Here is a 24479-nt window from a genome sequence, read left to right as displayed (position 1 = left end):
TAAAACATTGGAGTAGGCAAGACCAAGACCAGAGCGCCACCTAATGTTTCACCATGAAAAACAGGAGACAAAAGCATAGAAAATACTTAATTTACTCCAATCAAACAAGTGACCTTTTAAATGCTCTACAGTAAATATTTGTTTAAAATGGCAGACTTAATTTATACTGTGTATATATCAGGCTGCAAATAGCTTATTCAGAATATTACGTATAACAGTAAAAGTAGCACTTCATCACATTATACGGTTTTGATTGGCTCGTTAAGTCTTAATATTTAGGAAACTGATTGGTGTGCACAACCAATCACACGATAGAAGCATACACAGCTAATAAGTTCTTACTAATACTGTAATGCATATAGATATCATCTGAATACCAAAATATGATACACAATTCATACATTCACAAAACATATGTATGTCATTTATCTTATACATAAATCTATACAATTATGAAATCAGATGTCTAATTATAAAAGATACAAATTTGAAACTAGTTTAACTCACATTTCAGGACCATAGAAATGAGACAAATGTACAAAATAAAAAAAAAACCTCTTAATGAAAATGTGGCACTTGAACTTGTCCTCTGCTACATTCATGATACAGTCAGTGCATTTGCCTGGCAGTACTGTATCAATCAAAAATTCACAGATAATTGTTTTATTTGTTTTTTTGTTTTTTTTACCAACGAGAAATCATGTTGACGTAACACATTTTAAATTTCCTCAAAGGAGAACATTTTTATTCTCCTTTCCCAGCTTAAAGAAAAAGTCCGACATTTTGGGAAAAGCACTTACATACATTACATAAGTTACATAAGAAGATCGATACCACTCTCATGTTTGTACACACGTTTGTGTGTTTAGCTTAGCATAAAGACTGGAAACAGGAGGAAACATCCGGCCTCGCTCTGTCTAAAAGTCACAAAATATGCCTACCAGCAGCTCTAAAGCGCACTAAATAACATGTTCTATCTTTTTTGTTTAATCCATACAAAAAACAGGAATCTAGCTTTTCCCCGTTTCCCGTCTTTATACTAAGCTAAGCTGATGGCTGCTAGCTTTAGTTTAATATTTAGTCGACAGATGCTAAAGTGGAATAGATCTTCTCATCAAACTCTCAAATAAGTTTATTCTCCTAAATGTCGAACTATTCCTTTAAATCTTCCATTTTCTGATAAAGCACAAAACACACAATGTGTAACAGAAAACATATTTTTCTAAAAATATTGTTGACAAATTGTTTTGCATTACAAACAAATTATATTCACCATTAAGTTGCCCTGTTTAAAATCAGCAAACTCATCTGCTTGTTATGTCACCTATATTCATCGAATGAATCTACTTATATTAAATGTACATACAGGCAATCTTAGTTGTCTCATAAGCACAGAATCTATTTTATCCTAAAAGCTCATGTTAGCATTTGAAATAGGCTTTTTTTTTCTTCTCACTACTGTAGACAACATCTAAAAGAATTTTAAAACGTGGCGCCTTGTTGTTCACCCTTATCATGTAAAAGCTATCAGTTATAGAGTGAAAAATGACTTGTCAGACCACAGAATGACTTTTTCCTTAATATATCGTCATATACAGCACAAGTCATTATGAACGTTAAAATATTGTACAACTGGTAACATGTAGTGTGCACCCTCACAGAGTTGAGGAGCTTTGCTTGAAGTCTCTGAGGATAACAGAGGCATATGTCACATTTGGAGGACTGCACAAGATCGACTCTGACACTGGCGAATTGGGAAAGGGGCCCACTGGGGAACCAGTGCAATCTCGGAAAGGGGAGGGAGGCATCAGAGCCACTGAGTCCTCCACGGCCAATTTGACCTCAACCAAGTCCTCCTCGTCGTGAATCTGGGCGTTGTTGTACATGTAGCCATGGAGAAGGCCAAACTGCTCATTCTCCATCTCCTCCTCCTCTAAAGGGGAGGTTGGCTCCTCGTCGAACGGGTCGAGGTGCATGGGCAGGACCGGTTCCTGCTGGATGAGGTGGGCCTGGTGGTAAACGGGCATGCCGCCGCTCACGGCCTCAGGCATGCTAATCATCTCATTAAGCTCAGGGATGTCACTCTTGAATTTACGATTTACCACCATCTCCCCCTGGAGGCGGTCCATGATGATGTGTTGGGGAATAATGATATTTGGCTGCAGATGCTCGGGGGTATAGAGTTCCACCTCCTCGTCCACGTCTTTTATCTGCCCACAGCCAGGAATTTGCCCGTGGGCCATCATGGGGGGAGTGGCCGGGGGATTGTATCTGACAGGGTCACTCTCGTCCTCCTCAGCCACATTGTACAAGGTCTTAGTGCTGAGGTCTGAGAACTCCAGCGCTCTGTTTTGGTACGTATTAGTTAAGGGTTTGATGACAGCCATCTGATTGGAACCTGCTTCCTGTCTCTTCACATGCACTGACAGTCTGTGCCACATGTGATCCCCTTTTGGAGGATGTCTTGCACCTGGTTCAGACCATGACACAGACTTTCCATTAGAACTATGAACAAAATAAAGACGGCTGTTACTGCAGGAACCCAGAAGAGTGAAGACAAAAAACAGCATCTCTGGTTCATGTAAGATAAAAAAATATATTGTACGTAATGTTCCAGGGTATCTGCAGGTTTTAAAAAATCATTGCAAAAGCATTGAATTCAATTAAAAATATTTCCTCTTGCCTGTCATACGCAGTGATGTTAGCTAAAAAATGCTTTGTTACCCAGCAGTAGGCTGTCAGAAGATGTAATGCACTTAAAAACTAAAAGTGGGATTGTTTTCGACAGTGGATTTAATGAAGTGTGAAGCTTTAGTCGTAACCATCAGATCTATTGCAGAAAATGTCACAACTGCTATATACAGTGGCCCAGACTTTTTCTATCACTGGGAATTATTGTCATATACTCCTGGAAAGTGCTAAAAAAGGGGGATATAATTCTGAATAATTCTATGACATATTGTCCCTACTGGTTTCCATTATACTGTAATATTTTAACTGGTATGACTGTAAAAACAACCGTTAAATTGAATTCTATGTGGTATTAAAGCGTCTTTAATTAGGTGAATCCTGCAGAAACCCTGTATTCTGTATTTGTGATCCCACTTGTCATCCCTTAGCACACAGAGATGCTTGTTTTAATTTTACCACCAGTTCAAAGGTTAAAATGACTGTGTGAATTGAGCACTGACCTATATCCGTCACACTTTACAACAGGTGTCCCTATGAAAGTGAATACAGTAAGACATCAGGTTCCCTTTGAGAGAGAATTACAGTAAAACCAGCATCCCTGAGGTGCCTCAGGAGCAGGACTCAGACTCAATTAATGAACCTACCTGCCGTTTCCAGTGTTCTTCTTCCTCTTGAACATGTTGAGCAGGCTGTTGCTTCGGCAGGCAATTTTTCCATCGCCGACATGCATGCGCACAGCATCAGACGTGGTGAACGCACTGCGCACGTTTCGCTCTGGTTTGGCAATTATGATGTACATCTTAGGTGTGAACATACAGCCCAGGGCCACAGTCACACTGAGGCTTACAGAGAACGATGTGGTGATGATCTTGTAGTTGCTGCCAAAGTAGATTGGCACAAACGCCAGCCAGATTATACATGTGGTGTACATAGTGAAGGCGATGTACTTGGCTTCGTTGAAATTTGCAGGAACGTTGCGGGTCTTGAAGGCATAATATGTGCAGCTCATGATAAGCAAGCCGTTGTAGCCCAGGGGGGCCACAACACCCACGTTGCTGGTGTTGCAGATGAGGAAGACTTCTCTGATGCTGGGGTAGGATTTGATGGGTTCAGGAGGCTCCATGATGATGAGGGTAACCTCCAAGGTGAGTTGAACACTGATCAAGATAGAGGCAATGACCACTTGAGCCCAAGCGCTCATGAACCTCGGTTTCCTGGTGCAAATCTTCTTCTTGCTGCCTGCCAGAATACGGGCAATGCGGTTGGTTTTGGTTACCAGGGCGGAGTAGCACATGGCAGCTGAGAGTCCGACAAGGAGCCTCTGGAGGTAGCAGGAAGCCACGGTGGGACGGGCGATGAGGGTGAAAGGACACAGATAGCCCAGGAAGATCCCTGCGAGGATGATGTAGCAGAGCTCTCGGCTGGAGGATTTGACCACAGGTGTGTCACGATATAAGACAAAGATGAAGGCAACAAATGACGTGACCAGGATGCCCACGCAGGAGAAAACCACCTGGATAATGGACTCTGGATTGCTCCACTCCAGGTAGCGCAGGGGGATTGTCTCACAGCCTGAAAAGGATAAAAACATGACAATATAAAAACACAGCCACGATACACTAAAAGCACCTCATATATTTTTCAGCATTTCAACATCAGTTTGGTGGTTAGATTTCTGGTTTTCTACAGAATAACTGCCTCAATAAAAGGTAGATTTCAGAAGAATGCAATGAAAATTTTAGTTAGAGTTTTAAGGCTTTATTGTATGGACATGTTCAAAATTCATCAACTACATTTGAGCCTGAGAAAATACAGTAAGTCTCAAAGTAGGTTTTTAGCTCAACTATAAATAAACTCCTTTCTACTCAGCCATGGCCAGGCTGGGCTGCAGCCAGTGGAGGAGGGGGCCAATGCACCAGGACAAAGTAAATCACTGCGTTTTTCACGGATCCAAATAAGATCTCCTTTCTGCTTCATGTTGAGGATACACTTTGAATATCTAATTTATGTTGCTTTATTTATTTATTGTGTAACAGCAGGAGGGCAAGGGTTAGAAAACTGCACAAGAATCATTTTTATATCATCCCTGCGCTCCACATTTCCTCGTTTCTGGGCGTACTTAAAGGTCTTCTGGTTGAAGAAAAAGGAAACAGCATGGAGGCAGGATGATCCTATTAAGAAAGTGTCTTGTCTTTGAACAGCACAGAAGGCCTTTGAAAGTGGGCCACAAGAACTGTAAGTGAAGTAGGGCTGCTGTCGGATAAAATGGTGAAGATGATGAATGGCTCTCAGGTGTCATGGGAAAGCAATGAAAATAGGACAGAACAGGTTTATGAAATAGCGCTGCAGAAAATTTTAGCAGGACAAACTGTACGGAGTACATGTGGAGGGAGGAGGCGAGTGAAAGCTTGGAGGAACTTAACTTTCTACAGAGCCTCTAATATGACTAAAGAATCTCCTCTAATTTCTGAAAGCATCAATCGTGCAACAGGAACTCAGCCTGTGGCCACTGAAGTAACCAAAATTCATCTAAATTTAAATGTAAAAATTGCAGAACAGAAAAATCTTCTGTTCTAATCAGATGAAGTTTATTGTCTTGGAGGAATTTAGCAGAGAAGTTACATTTTGGTGATTTAAAGAAACCAAAATCTGCCTTACAGCATCTCTACAGTTCACAAATGAACATGTTACATCCCTTTTTATTTTAAGGTTATTTATGTGCCAAACCATTTCTCGGCTGTCGTAACTGTAATGTTGCCTGGCAACCAGCTGAAACTCCTAGAAGACACATAACCCTATAAAACCATTTTTGTACAGTTTAAACAATTACAATTTTTTTTCAAAAATATTTTTTGGGGGGCATTATTGGCCACTGCAGCCAGGACTCAGCCTTGGCGCCCCGGTAGTTTACCAGGAAGAGCTGGTGCCCCAACACACAAGTGTATCGTATTAATTAGTAAGCTTTTGAGTTTCTGGTAGGTGGATTTTGTTACCTTTGGACAGGGCCAGGCAAGATATTGATCCTTTTCCAGTCTCTATGCTAAGCTAAATGGCTGCCAGTTTGTTATTTTTAACAGACAGATATAAAGGTGGTATCAATCTTTTCACCTAATTCTTGTGTGAAAAGGATATAAACATATTCACCAAAATGTCAAACTACTCTAAAGGAAAGCCAGTTAAGCCCTCTGCCAGCCTTTGTACGGTGTTCCAAGCAGGTGAGAGTTTACAGACACAGGTAAATGGAGACTAAGGAGTAGAAACTCACCTTCCAGTTCCTCGTCAGGCCACCAGCCCAGCTCACAGGCCTTACATGTGAACTCATCCTGGACATACTCATTGTCCTTACAGGCAGTGCAGATCCAGCAGCAGCTCACTTCTCCCTTCCTGATCACCTGGTCGACAAAACAGAAATGTAAAAATACTTTTCCTACAAGAACTTATCCCTGAGTGAAAGGGAGCCACGGTGCCCGTAAATATTTAAATACTTGTTTTTCTACACAGTAAAACTAAAGATAGAAAGAATGAACTTGATGAAAAAGAAAAGGTCATCAGGTATTAATGGAAATAGGTTGTAACTATGGCCTTTTTTAATGGTTGATAAATCATTTACTAATGCTTTATAGATCTGTTATAAACCATTAATAATAAGTTTTGAGTTGCAAGGTTCTGAAAACTGCTGTTAAGACTGTTTGACCGTTACTATTTCAAGAAAAGGGCTGCAGGTGATCTGGACCAAAATCCATTAATTAACATCTCATTAATACTCACAACTGCAGACTTAATTAATTACCAATTAACGTGTATAACTGCAGACTTGATGGGCTTATTAGAAAGTTGTTGGATTTCCAACATTTATAATTTAGAGAGACATGTATTACAACATATACAAATAGTCTGCTTGTAACAATAATGTGTGTCAGATGTGTTTTTTCCACAAAAAAAGGAGTATAATTTCCACATTAAAATCCTTAAAAAGACATCTACTCCTTCAACCTCATTAAAAATTCCCAAATGGATATACACATTTAGTTCCTTTTTAAGTTTTCCAGCTGGACACAAAATGTCTCCTACTTCACTGTAAAGTCCATTCTCAGTGCACTGAAGGATTCAAGTTTCTACATCACATTTGTATAGGTTGCAAATTGTGATGTCAAAAATCATGTTTGCAGACTCCACACCTTAAAATCTGATTTTCAATGAGCACAGAGAAACTTTCCACTTTGATCTTATGAATGTGAAAACATCCTTCTAGTGTAAAACTCTGCACATATGTCATTGTGCACAGTGAAGCTCAAACATTCAACTATAGGAACACTATAGGAATTTTTGAGTGGAGGAGAATCTTAATTATGAGATAAACATCAGCCTTTTTCTCAACCTGGCAACCCACATTTGGTTCTTACTAATAGCTTATAGCGGATCTACAAAGCATGAAATAAGTAAATGACCTATTAACCATTAATAAAGCCATTAGTTAAAACTTATACCTTATTAATAGTAGTACCAAAATACTTCCTCAACAGGCTATTTGTTCTCAGCAGGGTGAAGAAAGAGATAATTCTAGTCCTAATGTTTAAAGAACAGTAAGTTTAATGCAAAGACTGAACCACAAAGCTACAACAAAGAGGTTCAGACTTAACATATAGTCACAATATTAGCAGGATAGTACCTAAAGGATTTGTCCCTCACCTTGATCTCTCCTTTGGAGCAGGGCTCACTGCAGACAGAGCGGACCATGTCACTGCGGTTCATCTGAATCAGCTCCTCATCAAGACTGAGCATGCTCTCATGCCAGGAGCCAATGTTGATGTAGTCATAAACACCAGGCTCCACATGCTGGAAGTTCATAATCTCATACCTGATAGTGGATAGAAAAGCCATGAGTTAGAGGAGGACATGACTCATCGAGATTTCACCAACGCTGAATCAATTGTTAATGGGGAAATAATAAGAGTTTTACTGCCACTTATCACAAAAACAGCATATTTTATCAGCCTGAGGGCCTCTCAGGTTCTTGATTGTGACTCAGGGTTTTTTTTCGCCAGGTGCTGATGTGTCTGCCTTTCATCTCTCTTACTTTCTGGTTTGAAATAAAAACTCCCCACTGAAATGTCAAGACGCTCCCACCCGACGATGCAACTTCAGTTGGCAACTGATGAAAGTGCTCGAACAACTGTTGCGATATGATCTGGAGTATAGCTGCCTTTTTCCACTTTAAGTCATTTGAGGATAAATTGAATCGGATTTTTAGAGTATGTGTCATTTACGTGGCCAGATAATTGCTTCTCTCATTCCAGTAGGGACATATGACCAACTAAAAAGTAACCTTTAAATGGATTTAATTTAAAAAATACATAGTCATTACACTGGCATTAATAGTGTACTCATGTTTGCAGATGTAGCTCTAATTGTTCTCTATAATAACCCTGTGCACATCATATACGCACTGACAGGAGTTCCAGTGTCTGTAATGTAATTTCAACATCATCTGCCCTTGAAAGGATATTTGGGATGCTGTATAATACATGTGGAGTGCTGTATATTAATATTTGAATTATTTATTGTAAGTCATTTTGGACAAAAGCATTTTACGGTTAATACTTCTTCACCCTCCCTTTCCAAGCATGAAGGAGAAACTTTGGTGGCTACAAAACGCACAAAAAACGGCCCTATCTAGAGCCAGTGTTTTGTTTGTCTTTTCTGGGCTACTGTAGAAACATGGCAGTTCAACATGGAGGACGCCATGAAAAACGACCAGCTCATTCTAAGGTAAAGAAAACACTACGATTCTTAGATACCCATGAATATTATATTCCATTTCTGCCAATAAATCCTACTAAATGTTACACACTGGACCTTAAAGTAAAGGGTCTAAATACTTCTTCCACCACTGGTTGCAGGTCACTTAATGGTGCTTTTATTACAGTATTCAGAGTTAAAACACATTTGGAAAACCAAAGAATTTGAATAATTACTCAACAGTATTTCTAGAGGAATGTAAGGAAAGTGTGTTTTACCTCCCAGGTGAGTCACCATTTTGGTCAAACCATATGTCTTCTCCAGAAACGCCTGTGAAGGTGGTCTTGAGGAGAAAGTCCAGTAAATGGCTGCCATCAACAGGCTTCATGTTTTCACAGAGCCCCACGTGATCAGGACAGAGGTGAGTGTGCATGTCATGCAGCCCGTGGGCCATGGCATAGATGGCATTGATGACGAAGCCCATCTTGCTGTCTTGAACGTAGTTGTCCTCCAGGTTTTCATAACCTGCCCACACATGAGAGAACAATGAGGATTCATCTCCAGGACAGCTTCTTTTTTTTAAAGGAAAAGCCTTACGGGAGGTGCTTCATTGCTGCAAGCAGTAGCATGTTATGTGTTATGTTGTAAAAATTGATTCTAAATTTCAGGTGTACTGTACAGGTGCGTCTAGCATGATGTAACATATTACAAAGGAGTGATAGGGTGCATTGTTATAATTACTCTCTGAATACAGGCAGCAAGCTACACGTCTCTTTGCCTCTGTGGGAGACTGCTTTAAAAGGACTGGAAGCTTCAGAAAATGGCTTCAAAGAAACCTTGTTACCATGGCAAGACTATCCATTTCTGCATTCATGAGTCAGGATTCAATTAGAGTTGGTCTGAAGTACTGTGTGTGTGTGTGTGTGTGTGTGTGTGTGTGTGTGTGTGTGTGTGTGTGTGTGTGTGTGTGTGTGTGAGATTGTGTCTCCTCAAGCAGAAAAATGATTCAACTATTCCCATGTATTTCAATCTGTTGTGTTCTGTATGTATTGTTTTTCCTCAGACGAACACGATGAGTGAATGGGACAAAAATGATTAAGATTTTGATACAAACAGCGTGTGATGCTCAAGCACACCCTATCAGTTCAGTGTAATGCAAGCTAGAAGCAGAGTAAGCAGGTTTTTTAGTTGCTTTATGTCAGAGTAACATGTCAACTTAGTGTTTTTACAAAGAGCTACACCATGCATTCAATCCATTTGAATAAAACATTGGTGCAGGTACGGATGTTTGGCAGCCCTTGGAGTTGAAGAGGATCTTTTTTCATATATTTCCTTGGTTGAAAACCATCTTTTGCAACAGCACAGACAACTTGTGTGAGATCAGCACTTGGTAGCAAGAGAACAACTATCTAAATCTTTCTTTCTACCAAAACACATTGCATCCTCGAGATGTGGGTCCTCATCCGTGAAAACCTCTCACTATATTTCACATGTACTTTTATACTATAATGGTTAAGCATATCTTCACATTAGCACTCTAGTGCCATCGGAGTCTATGAATTTTAATCTAATCTGTGGTCTATTATAGCTAATAGCACGGAAGATTATGTGATACACTGCTCTAGTTCGCCTCACCCTAGCTGTCACCTGAATCTGTTCCAAACTCCCTGTTTTATCATTTATGCAAAGGAAGTAGAGTGTTATGTAGCAACGGATAACGTAATATCTAATGGAAAATGATACTGCTTGCCAAAATGTAACTGAATTTTCCACTAGAAGGAAATTTCTGACAATAGTTTCATATATTTTATTGATGGTACAATAATACTGTAATATGAAAGTGACTGAAACTTCTTTATTAACAGGAATGTTGTTACACTGTCAGCTAAAAATTTATAATTTATAGTAAATGTAATTTGAAAAGTAATAGGAGATAATAAATTCAGCTTTATTTGTTTATTTGTATGTTGTTTGTTTGCAGAATATCTAAAGACCTGTCTTGTAATAGCTTTTGGCTGCAGAGACAAGATCTTTGAATTTTTAGAAATCTTTCATTATTTTCACATTATTTACATTTTTCTTATAAGTTGAGTAAAATTCTTCAGGGAAATGTATCTAATCTTTTTTTGGGGGGTATTTTTCTTAAATACTGTATTTTGTATTTCATTTTCAAGAAATAATTAATAAAATACAATTCATACAGTCAGTGTTATTGTTATGAGGTGTGTATGTGTGTTTTAATGTTTTAACAAACTGCCAGTCGGACCAAAGGCAATTGTGGACACTAAGGTTGTATTGTGTACTGTAATGATTCATTGATGCAGATCCAGATCCAGTTACATAACTTACATTGTCAGTTGCTACATTTCTGCTTGTCTGTAAACTCTGTGTGTAAGACAGGATTCACCCACTGCAGCCAACCACATTTAACAGTGTTTTACACGAGGCTGCTTTATGACCATCAGTCACTGCTGGTGGGTTTCTTACCACTTGTGCTAAATCAAGTAGTGATCGTTAAAAGGGGACTGCTGAGAAACTGACTGCCTGCGCAAACAAACACATAAACAGTGAATTCAGTTGGGTAGCAGCTGGGTGAGCGTCCGATGGGAACTGCTGGTGATGACCTAGTTTAACAGCTCCTTGGCTTTGACGCTCGCTTCACACGCTGAGCTGTGTGAGCTTCACTCATGATGAAATGATGTCATGATGACAGCATGCAAGCAGAGGACATACTGCTGCACGTCGGGATTAGTCGGCTGCATGACAACTTCTCTGTCCAAATATGAATAAAACTACAATACAATGCTTCTGAAAATACGTGTTATCTGTTGCGATATATGGCTTCACTATTTCCGTGGCTACATGCAACTTAAGCCAGACCAGCCAGTTACAATCTCACTCAAATGTTATTGGGCTGTTTTATACGACTGTCTTAAGGCCACAAAGGTCGTGAGAGCACAAAGTGAGAGCAGATCAGGATCAATTGTTGGGCTCTCACTCAGTGTAGTGTAAGAAAAAACAAATAAAAACATCCCAATAGCTTCATATATTAGAGGTTAACTGAGATTAATAGTACAATCCAAGAGAAAAAAGTTATTAAGAATATAAAGTGACTATACTTAAATAATGTGATAAAACTTTAATATCAGTCAACCTCTATGTATATTCCCAAAGTGAGGAGCATTATGGTTCCATTCAGAGGGATTCACTCACCGTCTTGGAGTTCTACACCAAAAAAATGAATACAAATATAAATAATAAAATAAAAACAAGTGACAGGACAGCAAACAATAACTCTATCTCCACTTATGAGGCAAAAATAAATACTCTAATAACTGCTATTAAAATATGATGCTTTGTAAGGATGAATAAAAGGTATTGAGGTATGTGCATAATAAAGAAGAGATGCAAACGCTGCAAAGAAAAAAAAGATTAAAACAACGGCAGAAAGTGAGGTGCATTGGGGGGAAAAAAAATCACTTGAAGAACCTTGAAAGCTGTCAACTGAAAAATATAAAAATGGCTTTGGTTTTTTTTGCTGCATGCATTATTTTATATTTACGTTCATCAATATGATTCATTTGAAAGAATTTAAAAAAGATTTAAGGAATGGTGGATGTTTGGTGAAAGAGCAGCAATAATGGTGTAAACCTCGTAAATTAAGATTGAAAACGTAAATATATATTCTGTAAATATATTTTTTTTAAAGAAAGGTGTATGAGCAGTATGTAAAATAAACATGTTTTGGAAACATGCTTGTTGAGCATTGTTTCGGGAAACCAAGAACTTAAACTAATGCATTTACTTTGCTCCTTTGTAAAAGAAAATGATTCAATTTACCTAGATCATCATCCTCTGTAAAGCCAAGTGTCACAGAAATGAACAATATGAACAAAAAAAAATGTTATTGGATTGACTCAGAGAGAAATTTACCCTCTGGCAATCTAATTCATAATTAAAGAATGTGTTCCAGTTTATGGGGCCTTTTGGCATCGTCCTCTGGGCATTGCACACATCAGAACAGTTAAAAAAGACAAGCTGATGTGCACACTGCCGTAAAAATGTCAACTAGAAAAACTGCAGAAAACATCATAAATGCCTGATGAACTGTTTAGCTACCTGAGCAGTTTCGTGCATAATTCAGGTTCTCTTGCGGGTGTCCAGGAAGGCGGCACTGAAACCGGTACTGCCAGAACTCGGGGAACCACGGGTTGCGGGTGTTGGTGCTGAGCCTGAGCTTCAGGAAGTAGTCATCGAAGGAGGAGACCTCTTCAGACTGCAGCTTTACAGTGATGCCGCCCACAGCCTCCTGTTCATATCCCTCCACCACCTCGACTCGGTCTGCCCAGCCATCGCTGCAGAGAGGAACACACTTAAAATAGTACAACTGGAACCTGCCCCAGTTCGTGGCGCTCATGCATTAACATTACATTCTAGATACAGAGCTTAGCATCTGTATTTTCTGATCAAAAAAATACCAGACGACCTTTGAAGAACCCTGAAGGTCATTCACAATGCTTACCTCTTTTCTGAAGTCATTTTCAGAATCCTCAAAGACTTTTCTAACCATCTGATGCATAAATATTCTATCTGTTCTTAACCTGTTTTCCTAGTTATGATTCTATTTGAAATGTAAGAAATTAGGGGAATTTAAGGAGTTACAAAGGTTATTCTATACCAGAATTAAACCAAAGCATTTTTCTTCAGGTAGCAGCACAATATGATAAATATAATTCTGCCAGAAGGACTTTAATACATAGCTTTTTTTATGTCGTATAAGTTGGCTAATTACAGTTTTTTTCAAGGGTGGTTGGTACTGCAACGAGGATCAATTTTGGCACATCAAAGAGACAGTCCACTTTGAGGAGACGGTTTATGGCGCAGCGAAGAAAATTTTACTACAACACTATAAAACACCAGAGTCACCTTTAACAACATTAAAGCTAAATTATTGGTCAGGTACACTTCACCTTAAAAGAATTAGGTTTGCTCTGAAGGACGAACTGGATTTTAGTACAAATTGGTCCCGTTCATTGCTTTACTGGAAAAAAGTCTGTGACAACTTGAATGATGACTCTCACTCAGGAGATCTCAAACAATTCCAAAACACCAGCAATGTCAATTTTAAAGGGAAAATGCCAACAAAAGAGTCCATCATTACTAACGTACATTGTCCCTGGTGGAAACAAGATTCCAAACTGGAGCAGTTGTTGTTCACTTCGGGGTCTACCTGTCGGTTAAGGACCTTGAGAAGTCAGCAGGCAATGGTGTTATAAAACAGAGCAGTCAGTAAAATAGGTTCTCCAAGGTTTTTCAAGCTTTGTGGATCCACACATCAACAAAAGCTCCTTGAGCATAAAGTCATCCAGTAGTATTAGCTGCAGACAGACTCACACGGACACACATGACCAAGTGCATGATCCCCTTTACACCTGGTGGAGATAATATGAAATCCTTTAGCTGCAAACAAATTCTAAAAATTCTAAGATAAGTAACAAACAGCAGTCAACATCTGACAAAAGCAACATTGTTGTTTTTCACGATGCTGTTGGAGCTCTGAATGTCTGGTGTCTTTGAAGCTACGTGCAGCCTCACTAACAAGCCAGACTGAATCCTGCAGAGACCTTCCTCCCTTTTGTTGCCCTGACTTTGTTTCCCTTTCAGCCTTCCCGCTGAGGGGCGTGGAGTGCTCACTGTACTTGCCGAAGGAAGAAAAAAAAAAAAAGTCTCCACAACACAATCACAAGTCCAGTGAGAATTCACAGATTAGTTCTGTAGCCGTACAATCTGCCCGGGAGAGAAACGAGCTCCCACCCTCCACACAGACTCAGTGTGATTTTGACTATTTTTAAAAAAATCTCCACTGGTCATAGTTTGTACTTATAGTCTACATGCTCGGCAATCTGAAAATCAATTCTGTATTGAATCCTGTCACAAAAGATCATGTTGATGAGACAAACGCTTTTGTTTGACACTTTAATCATACTCAATTAAAAAAAAACCTCCCTTCATTTGAGTTGCAAATGCTGCTTGAGTATTTTTAAAGCAGCAATAGAGTGGGATCAAATCTGTGATGCATATATGTGATAAAGCATGAGTGAGAAATGAAGGAGGAGAACAGGGCTTATGTAAAAGACTTAAACAGCATCGGCTGCAACAATACACTGAATATAATAAAACATTTAACTGAGTTTTAACATTAAAACTCAGATCTTCCTGTGAAGAATGGCAATATTCTGCATGTGGTTTTAATCTAGCACGGCACTAGGGATGGCAATGGCGGTTGAGCCATGATTTTGCTTCAGACTGAAATATCTAAACTATTAGATGAATGTAAATGAATAAATTCTGTACAGACATTAACAGTCCTTCAGCTAATAATGTTGACATCTTTTGTGATCCCTTGACTTTTCATCTAGCGCCACTATGAGATTCACATCTGTAGTTTTTGAGGAAAATGTCTCGAACATCCTAAACTAATATGTCGAACATGGTGAACATGACTTAACATGTTTTATTTATGTATTTAATGTTTTATTTAATGTCTATTTGTTAAGGTCCAAACAGCATGTGCCCAATGCCAAATACCATGTCAGCATTTCAGCATCAGCACAGTGAGTATGTTAACATGCTGACAACATTAGCCTTTAGTCCTGATCACGGTCCTGTGAGACCCCTGGGCACATTAGAAGTCTTGGGCCACGGGCGGCCTGAGGCTTCGAGGCACCCTGGCAGTCCAAGGCCCAGGGGCCCACTGGCCTGGTCCGTAATCCAGCCTTGCATTTAGCTAAAACACCACTGTGAATAAGTGAACAGCACATAGCTACTATCATGTACACTTTCAGTGTTGTTTCTTCATAATTTTATCATTTAAAAGACCAGTGTGTATGATTCAGTGGCATCTAGCAGTGAAGTTGCAGATTAAACAAACAAAACCAGCTCACCTTGCATGTCAGTTCGTAATGGCAGACTCTGTAAAAGAAGACCCACTCTCTCTGTTCTCATTCTAAGGTAATAAAAACATAACAAGGAATGAAAACTTGAATATTATATCTCATTTCTGTCCTCTCAAATACACACTTTAAAGGACCCCTTTTCTGTTAAATAGCTGTGCTGAGTAACACTGCGAAACTACTGAGACTTTCCTAAAACAAATGCATTGTTCAGATGCTGATTCATAGGCTTTTCCACCCCTGCGAAGACAGAATTAGATCTGGGGTAAAACAATGAAGCTTTGTGTTGAAAACAGAAAAAATTTAAGATACTGAATATTATACAAAATGCTGTTCATCCACAGTACAAAATATCAGTTACCAGCCTTCAGAAGCCAAAGCCAATAGCACGTTTGGCTTGGCTGGCACTTCAGGAACGAGCTGACAATGGCTGTCCAGTGTGACAGTATCAACAGTACCTGGCCATCTGCTTCTCAGCATCACACTCCCCCTAGTCCAACACTCTGAGAGCCAAAAACCTACAGCTCTGACGTCAACACAGCACATACTGTACAGATTTATAACACAGATCTATCACACGTTCATGAATAATGTGATTTAGGGGGAAGGAATCATTATTGAAAGTACCAGCAGAGATTATTACTGTAAATCTGAATTATGTTTTTAGGAAATAATTCATCTGGGAGGAAGATGTTTTCAAAGATTAAGTGTCAAGTGTTTGTCAAGCACAGTATCATAAAACTGATATATTCTTTTAACCAAAGCAACGGGAGCTTCACTTGAGAGTTGTTTGAGCTGTGTGGGATCTGTGGTGTAAGAACAGCCATTTCTTTCATCCTCCACACAGCAGAAGATGGATGGCCAATGACCAGCGCTTCAGGCGTTTTCAATTGGCCCATTGCACATTGCCTGCATGTGTTCACTTACTGCATTGCTCTAAAAAACATTTTCCTTTTTCAGTAGTCTCCTTGACCCAGAAAACACACACACACTGCTCTACCAAACTCACGCCCTCCTTATCTTCCGGGGAGACTTTAGCAGCAGTGCAAATTCAAGTGGAAGGGGTGAGCGCAAGTTTAGGCTGTAAAACAACCTATTTTTTCATGCATGCATGAGAAGAAGAAGAGTTTTGAGTCTACTATGGTGAAGGTAGCCACACATTAATGAACAGCTCTCAGTAAATTAACCATAGCGAGCTTTTATCGTCGCCTCATTTCAGGTGCTGCGACTGCTCCTAACAGGACTTGAGGTGAGCTGAGACTCCACAAAGAGGGAATGTCTGGTTATAAGTGCTGATATGAGCTTTGATGTTCACTACTCCACATTCCCCAGCTTATGCTGGAGGTGCTGTCCCATATTAGCCCATCCTGCCTGTGATCTGACAGGGAAAGGGAGAGCTCGCTGCATGGATGCATTATTCATTACTGAGCCTGACTCAAAGCATCTTGTGCTTTCAGAGGAACTCTAGTCCCAGTAGGAAAAAAGAATATTTCAGTTCCATATGAACTTTGTGTATACCATCCATCCTGAGTGGAGCTAAATATTACAGCAATTGAACAGCATTGAAACATATGTTTCGTGTTTTCCTCACAGAATTATGGTGTCATTTCTCAGGACGATTTACTATTTATTGACCATCTTATTCCATGTTTTAATGTTATATTATTATAAGTGTCATTATTGTCTTTTATATTTTATCCTGACTTCATTCATTTGAATTCATGTATTATGCAATCTGTAAAGCACTTTAAACTGCCACTGTGTATGAAATGACCTTACCTTAATATAATGTACAACTATACAATGAAACAACACACACACTCCAGAACAGCTACTAAACAGACCTTGTAATAAGATTTTATAAACTTTTGTTTCCAAGGTCAAGACTAAACTCAGAGTAAGACTAAAGTAAGCTCAGAAAAATCAAAAATCATCTGCTGAGGACAATTGTCTGATACCATCAAAAGCTCTAAAAAAAAACAACTACTAAATGGACCTTGTGGCAAGATTGTTTGGTCAAATTAATAGTTGTTTTTATCTTCATTATCAAAAATGTCATCATTATGTGGCACAATGTGACAATTTTTAGTTATACAATAATTATTCAATTGTACGGTACAAAGCTACTAAGTGGACCTTATGGTTAAATTGTCGGGTCAACTACAATTATCTTTATTTTTATTATTAAGTTATGAGAAAATAAAATATGATTTGGAGGGTCTTTTCTTGTTTCTTGCCTAAACTTTCAATTTAACTAAGAATGATTGTGTTGACTGAGTTTCATTTCGCCTAAAACATTTTAAAAACTATGTAAAGTTATAAAAGAGAAAGAATTATTTTCATGATCCTAAAAAAAATTGTTTGAAAACTTGAATATTTTAGTTCCACGTGAACTTAGTGTGTAACATCATGAGCAATAGAATAAAATAACAGCGTATTCAATCTCTGTATTTCATTTTTCCGGATAATAATGAATATAATCATATAAAACCACCTAAAACTTCAGAACAGCTACTAAATGAAAAACTGTTGTAAAATTGTTTCAAAGGTCAAGGACGAACTTTTAATCTCACTATTTTTTTTAAATTAATGAAAAGTGAAATTTTAAATTCTATAAATCTATCTTTCCATAAAAAACATTTACAGAGGAAGATTGGGTGTCACAATGGTAAGCTTTTTTGGAGAGTTTCTTCTTCTCTTTCTTACTTAAATATTAAGTTTGCTTGATTATTAATGTGTTGACTGAGTTTCATGACCATAAAGTCTTAAAAAAAAGATATAAAAAAACAGCAACAACATAAAGTCTCTGTGAGGAAAACAACCTCGAACAAACCTTTAAACTGCTGTTCGCAAACCCCTGAGCGTAGCTGAAAGGCAATTCAACATCTGTGTTTTCCTGGATAATACTGAACGTACTGTACACGATTATACAATAAAATGCAAAAGAAAGCTTAAGAGCAGCTGCTGGTCTTATATTTATGTTGCATGTATTAGTGAATAGAAAGAATTAATTTTCAATCTCAACCAACATGAATGAGAAGTCCTCAGTGCTCAGAGAGATGGACAATGGACTGGGCAACCTCTATCTGTTGAGGATGATACATAATATGATTCAAAGCTCTACAACAGCTACTAAATGGACCTTGTGAGGTTGTTGAGGTGGATATTGTGATTGTCAACTGTAATTATCTTCACCAGTGTCAATCCACGTGGCACAAATAACCAATGTTGTGAAAAAATGGGAAAAGTTAGTTTTTTTCTGCTCTTATTTTCACTTTCAGGCTGTGTGACCATTATAGTGTTATAAAGTTTCATGGCAAACAATATTTTTCTAAAAAGCACTAAGAGAAAGAATTCTTTTCATCATTCTTCTTAAAAAAACTTTTTCAACCCCCAAAAAAACAAAAACATGAGAGACAAAGCAACAAAAAAATAACCCCCATGGGAAAACAATCTCTAACAAACCTGCCAATTAGGAGAAACTCTCCTGCTACTCCGAGCCTTCTCATGGCCATCAGCAGCCCTCGGACTGTCATGCCTTCACAGAAGCAGACAACAACTCGGGCTTTAGGCAGACGCTCGCGCAGCTTCCTCAGCAGCCTGTCAAAGTGCTTCTCCCCGGCGTTGCTGTAGATCTTGTCAGAGTGGGCGATGCAGAGGCCGTCCTGTGCGGCGAGCTCTTTGAACACTTCCATCCCACTCTCCCCGTAGTTACCTGAGAAAGACAACAGGAGCTGTGAGTTTCATTCACAGGAGAGAAGGAAATAATCAATGGGTTTTGATTCACAGCTTCACTCAGATGTCTTTAAATGTCGAACACTGTCTTTTTTTCTGACTAAAACTGTTCAGGGAATCTCTTCCTTTAGCCTTTAAGTGGTCCGTTACGTCCCCAGACGTCTTTTTATGGAATCAAGAGCAGTACAACTAGAGCAAGCAGGGTTAAGGTGACCTCAACAACTGTATCTGAGGACGAGGAGAGCACTTTTAGGTTACACTGTCACTGATAAACCCAAGAAATGATTACAAAAAGCTTCAATATTTAGGCTCTCTGCTTCCAAAACTTACAATACATAGAGCTTATTCATTTTATTGCCAGAACAACATACAGATCTTCATCTCAGTAAACAAAGATGGCTTGCCAGGTTTTGATTGGATTTTTATCAGCTTATCACAAACTTGACTCAAATCCCCTCAGTGGAAATACAGATGAGACTACAACAGCTGGTTTATGGGTATTTCAGGTACTGTATGCATATCACAGTTTGCTCTGTGGGTGGAATCTTAATTATTATAATCTGTTTTATAATTTATATGCTTTTACAGGCTTATAAAAAGCAGTACATCACCTGTTATGTTATGTAAGATCTGTTGAAAAGTAATCTAAAAGTGGGAGGATGTGTATGAGCTTTGGTCTGTCAGCCTGGACTGATAATTGACTATAAAATAGAACTTCAGTATCTTCTAGATCTGCATCACATAGAATAAATATTTGTATGCAGATCAAATACAGGTTGCAGCAAGAGCTGGAACTAGTGATTATTTTCATTCAGTTTCTTCAGTAACTGATTAATTGTTTTGTCTATACAATGTCAGGAAATAAGATTTCCATCACAATTTAACTCATGATAACATCTTTCTTCTTTGTCCATCCAACAAACAATTTTTTGTTTGTTATCATATAACACAGAAAAAAGCAGCAAATCCGTCCATTTCAGAGGCTGAAAGCAGAGAATGTTACTATTGCTCAAACAGTAAATCAATCATCAAAACTGTTGCAGATTAATTATGTGTCGACTAACGGTTTGATTAATCAACTAACTGTTTCCATCTCCAGTTGCAACAGTGGCTGACACCTGCAGGAGCAACAAATCAAGACTCCTGCGGGCAATACTGAGGAAGAAAAGAAAAGAAAGTAATTTTGTGTCTTGTTAATATACAATTGGTGTTTATGGCCCTCACAAACGAGCATTAAAAACATAATTTTCTCCCTCCTCCTCTGAAACGGCCCTCTGTTTATACTAATATCATGTAGATGAGCCTCACAAATGAGACCACAACTGTCTGCAGCCACCTGCTGTTAGAGGAGCAGTCCACATATGTCATTCACAGGATAAAACAACACGTACGACATTGCAGCAGCATTGATTAAATCAGTGCTAAGCTAGCAGAGACGGTGGAGAGCTCCTGCCTCTGTGCTACAGGAGTTTCTAAGATGGACCTCATTTCCTCCTTGTCTTTAATTTGTCCTCCTGTTGCCTCAACGAGAGACAAAAGCGCTAAGAAGACAGAACTGTTGACAAATGATGAAAAAATGCTAATGCCTTGCATCATGGGAGATGTAGGATCCAGTGTTTTGGAGCTTGACCCATACCAGCAAACCAGAGCTGTACACACATTGTGTGGTGGTGTTTTGTTGTGTGTGTGTGTGTGTGTGTGTGTGTGTGTGTGTGTGTGTGTGTGTGTATTTTATTGTATTTTCATATCTGTTTTATGATTCTTAAAGCTGCACATTTTAATTAAAGTTGAAAATTTTTACTAGCTCTAAACTTTCCGTGCAGCACATCAGTTTCACGCTTTGTATTGAAACTATGTTAAATTGAATTTGTGCCTGTCAAATAAATGAAGGATGATAACTGCTCCGCTCGGCTGAATCTTTGCTGAGGAGCTGGAAGCGTCAAAGTGTGCAAAGTGAAGATTTCTGCACACTTAGATCAATTTAATATATCACTTTATTGTTTTTAATGTGAGTAATACTGCAATCCAAGATGTTTTCATATCTATATTCCTTATGTAGAATTTAGGGTCTGAGGTTCTCAATGGCCTTCGCCTGAATGCTCTGAGATGTTTGTGGTCTCTGGGGATCTCTGATTTATTGACAGCTCTAGTCTGATTCATTTCAAAGCCCCATTTACTATGTGATAAAATGATAAGGTGCTTCCTGTTTTTACATGTTTTTTCCCTCCATTTTCTGTGTTTCTTTGTGTTTTGTTATGGCTTCAGTTTGTATGCCTCACAGGATTTGGAAGCTACATTTCCAAAGAGGTGGAGCTTTCTGCCACCAAGGGGGAACACGGGTGTTTTTCAAACTGCCAATGATAAAGACCTGCATGTCCATTGTTGTATTTTATATAATCTGATGAAGGTCAGATAGACTGAGAACCTATCAAATAACTCAAATTCAAAATTCAGAACATCTCTGCCTTTTCCCTCTATTAATCTGTCTCTCGTGAGTCTGCCAGCTTTATATAAGTGCAATAAATCACTGGAGTATCTCTTTATGAGAAATCTTACCCTCTGTGTGCACTGCAGACACATAGGTCCAGTTGTATCGTTTGACGATGTCCAGGAGGGCCCTGGCCTGAAGAGTGTCTGACGGCACAACCCTGAGGAAGTACTTGAATAAAGTCTTGTCACTGAGGTCAATACTGGTTGCAGAATAGGCAATCTGTGGGATGTTGAACAGCTGCAGGAGGTTCTGAACTTGAATCGCAACCGAGCTCGAGCCGGGCCCGATCACCCCTGCGATGGGCTTCTTGGTCGGTGGCGGCTGACTGGAAGGTGCCCCCTCGATGCACCACCTGGAGCCGTCACTGTCGTCCCGGATTGAGATGAGAGAGTCTCGTATGAACTCGATGCTCTGCTCCAGAGCCACCGAGGAGTGCCAGCAGGAGTCCCTGATCTCGCAGCCCAGGCTGATGTTGGGCAACAGGTTTGGGTCCGAGTTAATCCGATCCAAGGCGTGGAACATGGCCTCCACTCTTTGGATGCCGTACTGCTCACGGACCTCTCCACATTTCCTGTCTGCCACCTTCTCAGCGGATGGTTGGTGGTGAACAGAGAAGAGGGCGCCGATTATAATATCCCCGTCCATCCTGGCCACCAGGCGAGAGGCAGAACTCGGCACCACTGACCTCTCATACTTGCCTTTAGACAACACAAATGCCTCGAACAGTAAGACAGGCAGGTACAAAATGCTTATGGCAGTCAGGTAAATCATATTCGACATTGTGCCACAGGTGCTGAGTGTAGAATCATGTCCACTTGGCCATAATGGAGGTCCATCAATCCACTTTTGGATGGAATTAACTCAGCTGCTCCTCCTTCACTGTTGTCTCCCTGTGTGTGAGACACGGAGCATTAATTCCATTTTTTATTAAAGCATCAAATCTTTTCCCAGGTTGAAGCCTCTCAAATGTGAAGATTTGATGCTTTTCTTTGTCTTATATGATAGTAAACTTTCTGACTGGCAAAAAAATGTCACATTCAGCTCAAGGAAATAGTGTAATAGGCATTTTCTGAGATCTTACTGGCAACACAATTAATTAAATAATCGAGAAAATAATCTGCAGATGAATCAATAATGAAAATAATCGATAATTGTAGCCCTACATGTACAATCATTTCTCAACTGTTGTTTCATGAAAGACTTAATACATCCCCTAAACTTCTTTTATTACAAACAGACATAAAAGGTGCACCAAAAACATGCAGAAAGGCAAAGTTATTGGAGTCCTGTTGCAATGAAACGTGCACTAACCTCACAGCATCAGCATGCTGATCATACATGACAAGCTTTCAGGACACTAAATGCTCAGTCTGAGAGATAGAAAGTTATCTGCACGACGGGGAAACCTTTTGAGTTTCAGCACCACGGACAGCTGCTCAGCTGATTTCGCTCATTCAAGCTGATTTCAACCTGCGACTGTTTCTTCAACTTTTACCCCTGAAAGCATCACACAGCCGCTGGAGATGTGCTCTATTAATCCTCCTTTTTGTAGCGTCTGACAGCCGACTCTGGCTCTCTCTCTCTCTCTAGTCGAGGCTCTACAGCGGTGTCATTTACAGGACATTTTCCAACATCGTCACCTATACATGCATCCCAGTTACAGGGTGAAGCTTAATTAACAGAGCAGGGCTGAATGTTCGAGCATGTAAAAGGGAGGGAAACGCTCCCATATTCACTCAGGATGCTGTGTCTGCGAAAGCATCACGTCTGATAACTGAGATTACTTTACCTACCTGCACCAGGCAGTTCGGGGCATAGCGGGTCTTGTATCTCCTGAAGCAGCCAGACTGGACTCTTCTGCCGAGAAAACACAGTGCAACTGATTCTCTCTATGTGTGTGTGTGTGTGTGTGTGTGTGTGTGTCTCCCTCTCTCTCTGCACTGATCATGAGGTGCCCCCTTCTTCTCCTCTTCCTCACTGCATCTTGTAAGCGGGTCACACTCACTGCAGTGCCCCTGATTTGAAGCCACAGTTCTTACTCATCGGTGAGGATGTTTCAGACAATGTGTCATCGATTACTGGCGTTTTTTGGGAGACTATTCAAGTCCATATGGGGGGAAATGTGGGTATTTTAGAAAAGATGGTAACCTGAGAAGCCAAGATAAATATACTAAATCTGATATGTGAAGAGGAATATTATTTATTCTACTAATGAAAACTGTAAAGAGACTGGTCGAACTTCATATAATAAGTGCTGCTGCGTAGTGCCTGTCTGTGACAGATGTGTTATGCACCTGCAATTCACTGCTGCAGCCGTGAGAAGATCACTCTCTGCTGCCACCGTGTGGCGGATATACGGTACTGCGCCTGCGCCACAACTGTTAAATAAAACTTTATTCGACAATAGAAATAAACACTGTTGTTAAAGCTGTTGTTAGGTCACAAAATGAGCTTCCCAGGACTAAACTATTCAAATTCAAAAGAATTGTTAAATATTATTCAGCTGCAGAAACTAAATATTTCTTCCACTTTTGATTTTGTGTGTTTTTATTTATTCTGTTATTTTCATTTGCCCCACCATTGGGTCTCAATTTATAATTGACTCATTATACAATAATTAGCCTAATTTACAATAATTTTAAGTCGACACTTTAAGTGTAAACCCGTTTTATTTTACTATATCTACCCATTTATGTACTTAGTTTTGTTTTATGGTTGTTCTACCCTTGCCTGTATAATCTGTAGGAATGAATTGTGACTGGTTCCACTAGGATTTTGTACAGCAAGGTTGAATAATATAAAGTTCTTTAAAAAAATGAAAAAGAATCATCATTGTAAAAAAATAAAAACATGAGTAGCAGTATATATAA

The 24479-nt window shown here is 39.3% G+C and overlaps 1 protein-coding gene across 5 annotated transcripts; it reads right to left on the bottom strand.

Moving 5' to 3' along the window:
- Positions 1 to 74: 74 nt before the first annotated feature.
- Positions 75 to 24178, bottom strand: grm1b (glutamate receptor, metabotropic 1b). 5 transcript variants are annotated; one of them, XM_051382526.1, is made up of 11 exons: positions 23403 to 24178; positions 21675 to 22499; positions 18849 to 19098; positions 12550 to 12785; positions 12271 to 12285; positions 8709 to 8955; positions 7381 to 7549; positions 5957 to 6083; positions 3336 to 4263; positions 3192 to 3222; positions 2440 to 2505 (listed from the first exon to the last, which is right to left on the bottom strand). In XM_051382526.1, exons 2-10 carry the CDS (start codon positions 22387 to 22389, stop codon positions 3201 to 3203), a joined length of 2709 nt encoding a protein of 902 aa, XP_051238486.1. In that variant the 5' UTR covers positions 22390 to 22499; positions 23403 to 24178; the 3' UTR covers positions 2440 to 2505; positions 3192 to 3200. The 5 variants fall into 5 exon arrangements, with proteins under 5 accessions (XP_051238451.1, XP_051238460.1, XP_051238469.1 ...); XM_051382491.1 differs by lacking the exon at positions 3192 to 3222 and having other exon boundaries at positions 75 to 2505; positions 23403 to 24171; XM_051382500.1 differs by lacking the exons at positions 3192 to 3222; positions 23403 to 24178 and adding an exon at positions 22921 to 23025 and having other exon boundaries at positions 75 to 2505.
- Between the last annotated feature and the right edge of the window lie 301 nt (positions 24179 to 24479).

Source organism: Dicentrarchus labrax, unplaced genomic scaffold, assembly GCF_905237075.1.
Source record: "Dicentrarchus labrax unplaced genomic scaffold, dlabrax2021, whole genome shotgun sequence".
Lineage (NCBI taxonomy): Eukaryota > Metazoa > Chordata > Actinopteri > Moronidae > Dicentrarchus > Dicentrarchus labrax.
The sequence above is the reverse complement of the archived record's forward strand: the minus strand, read 5'-3'. Positions and strand labels throughout refer to the sequence as shown.

Coding starts and splice junctions, on each gene's coding strand:
- grm1b (XM_051382491.1), bottom strand. CDS start 22,389: ATGTCGAATATGATTTACCTGACTGCCATAAGCATTTTGTACCTGCCT. Junction 12,786..18,848: donor GAGTTTCTCCTAATTGGCAG/GTTTGTTAGAGA, acceptor TCCTCTCTGCAG/CGATGGCTGGGCAGACCGAG. Junction 7,550..8,708: donor AATGGTGACTCACCTGGGAG/GTAAAACACACT, acceptor ATCCACTATCAG/GTATGAGATTATGAACTTCC.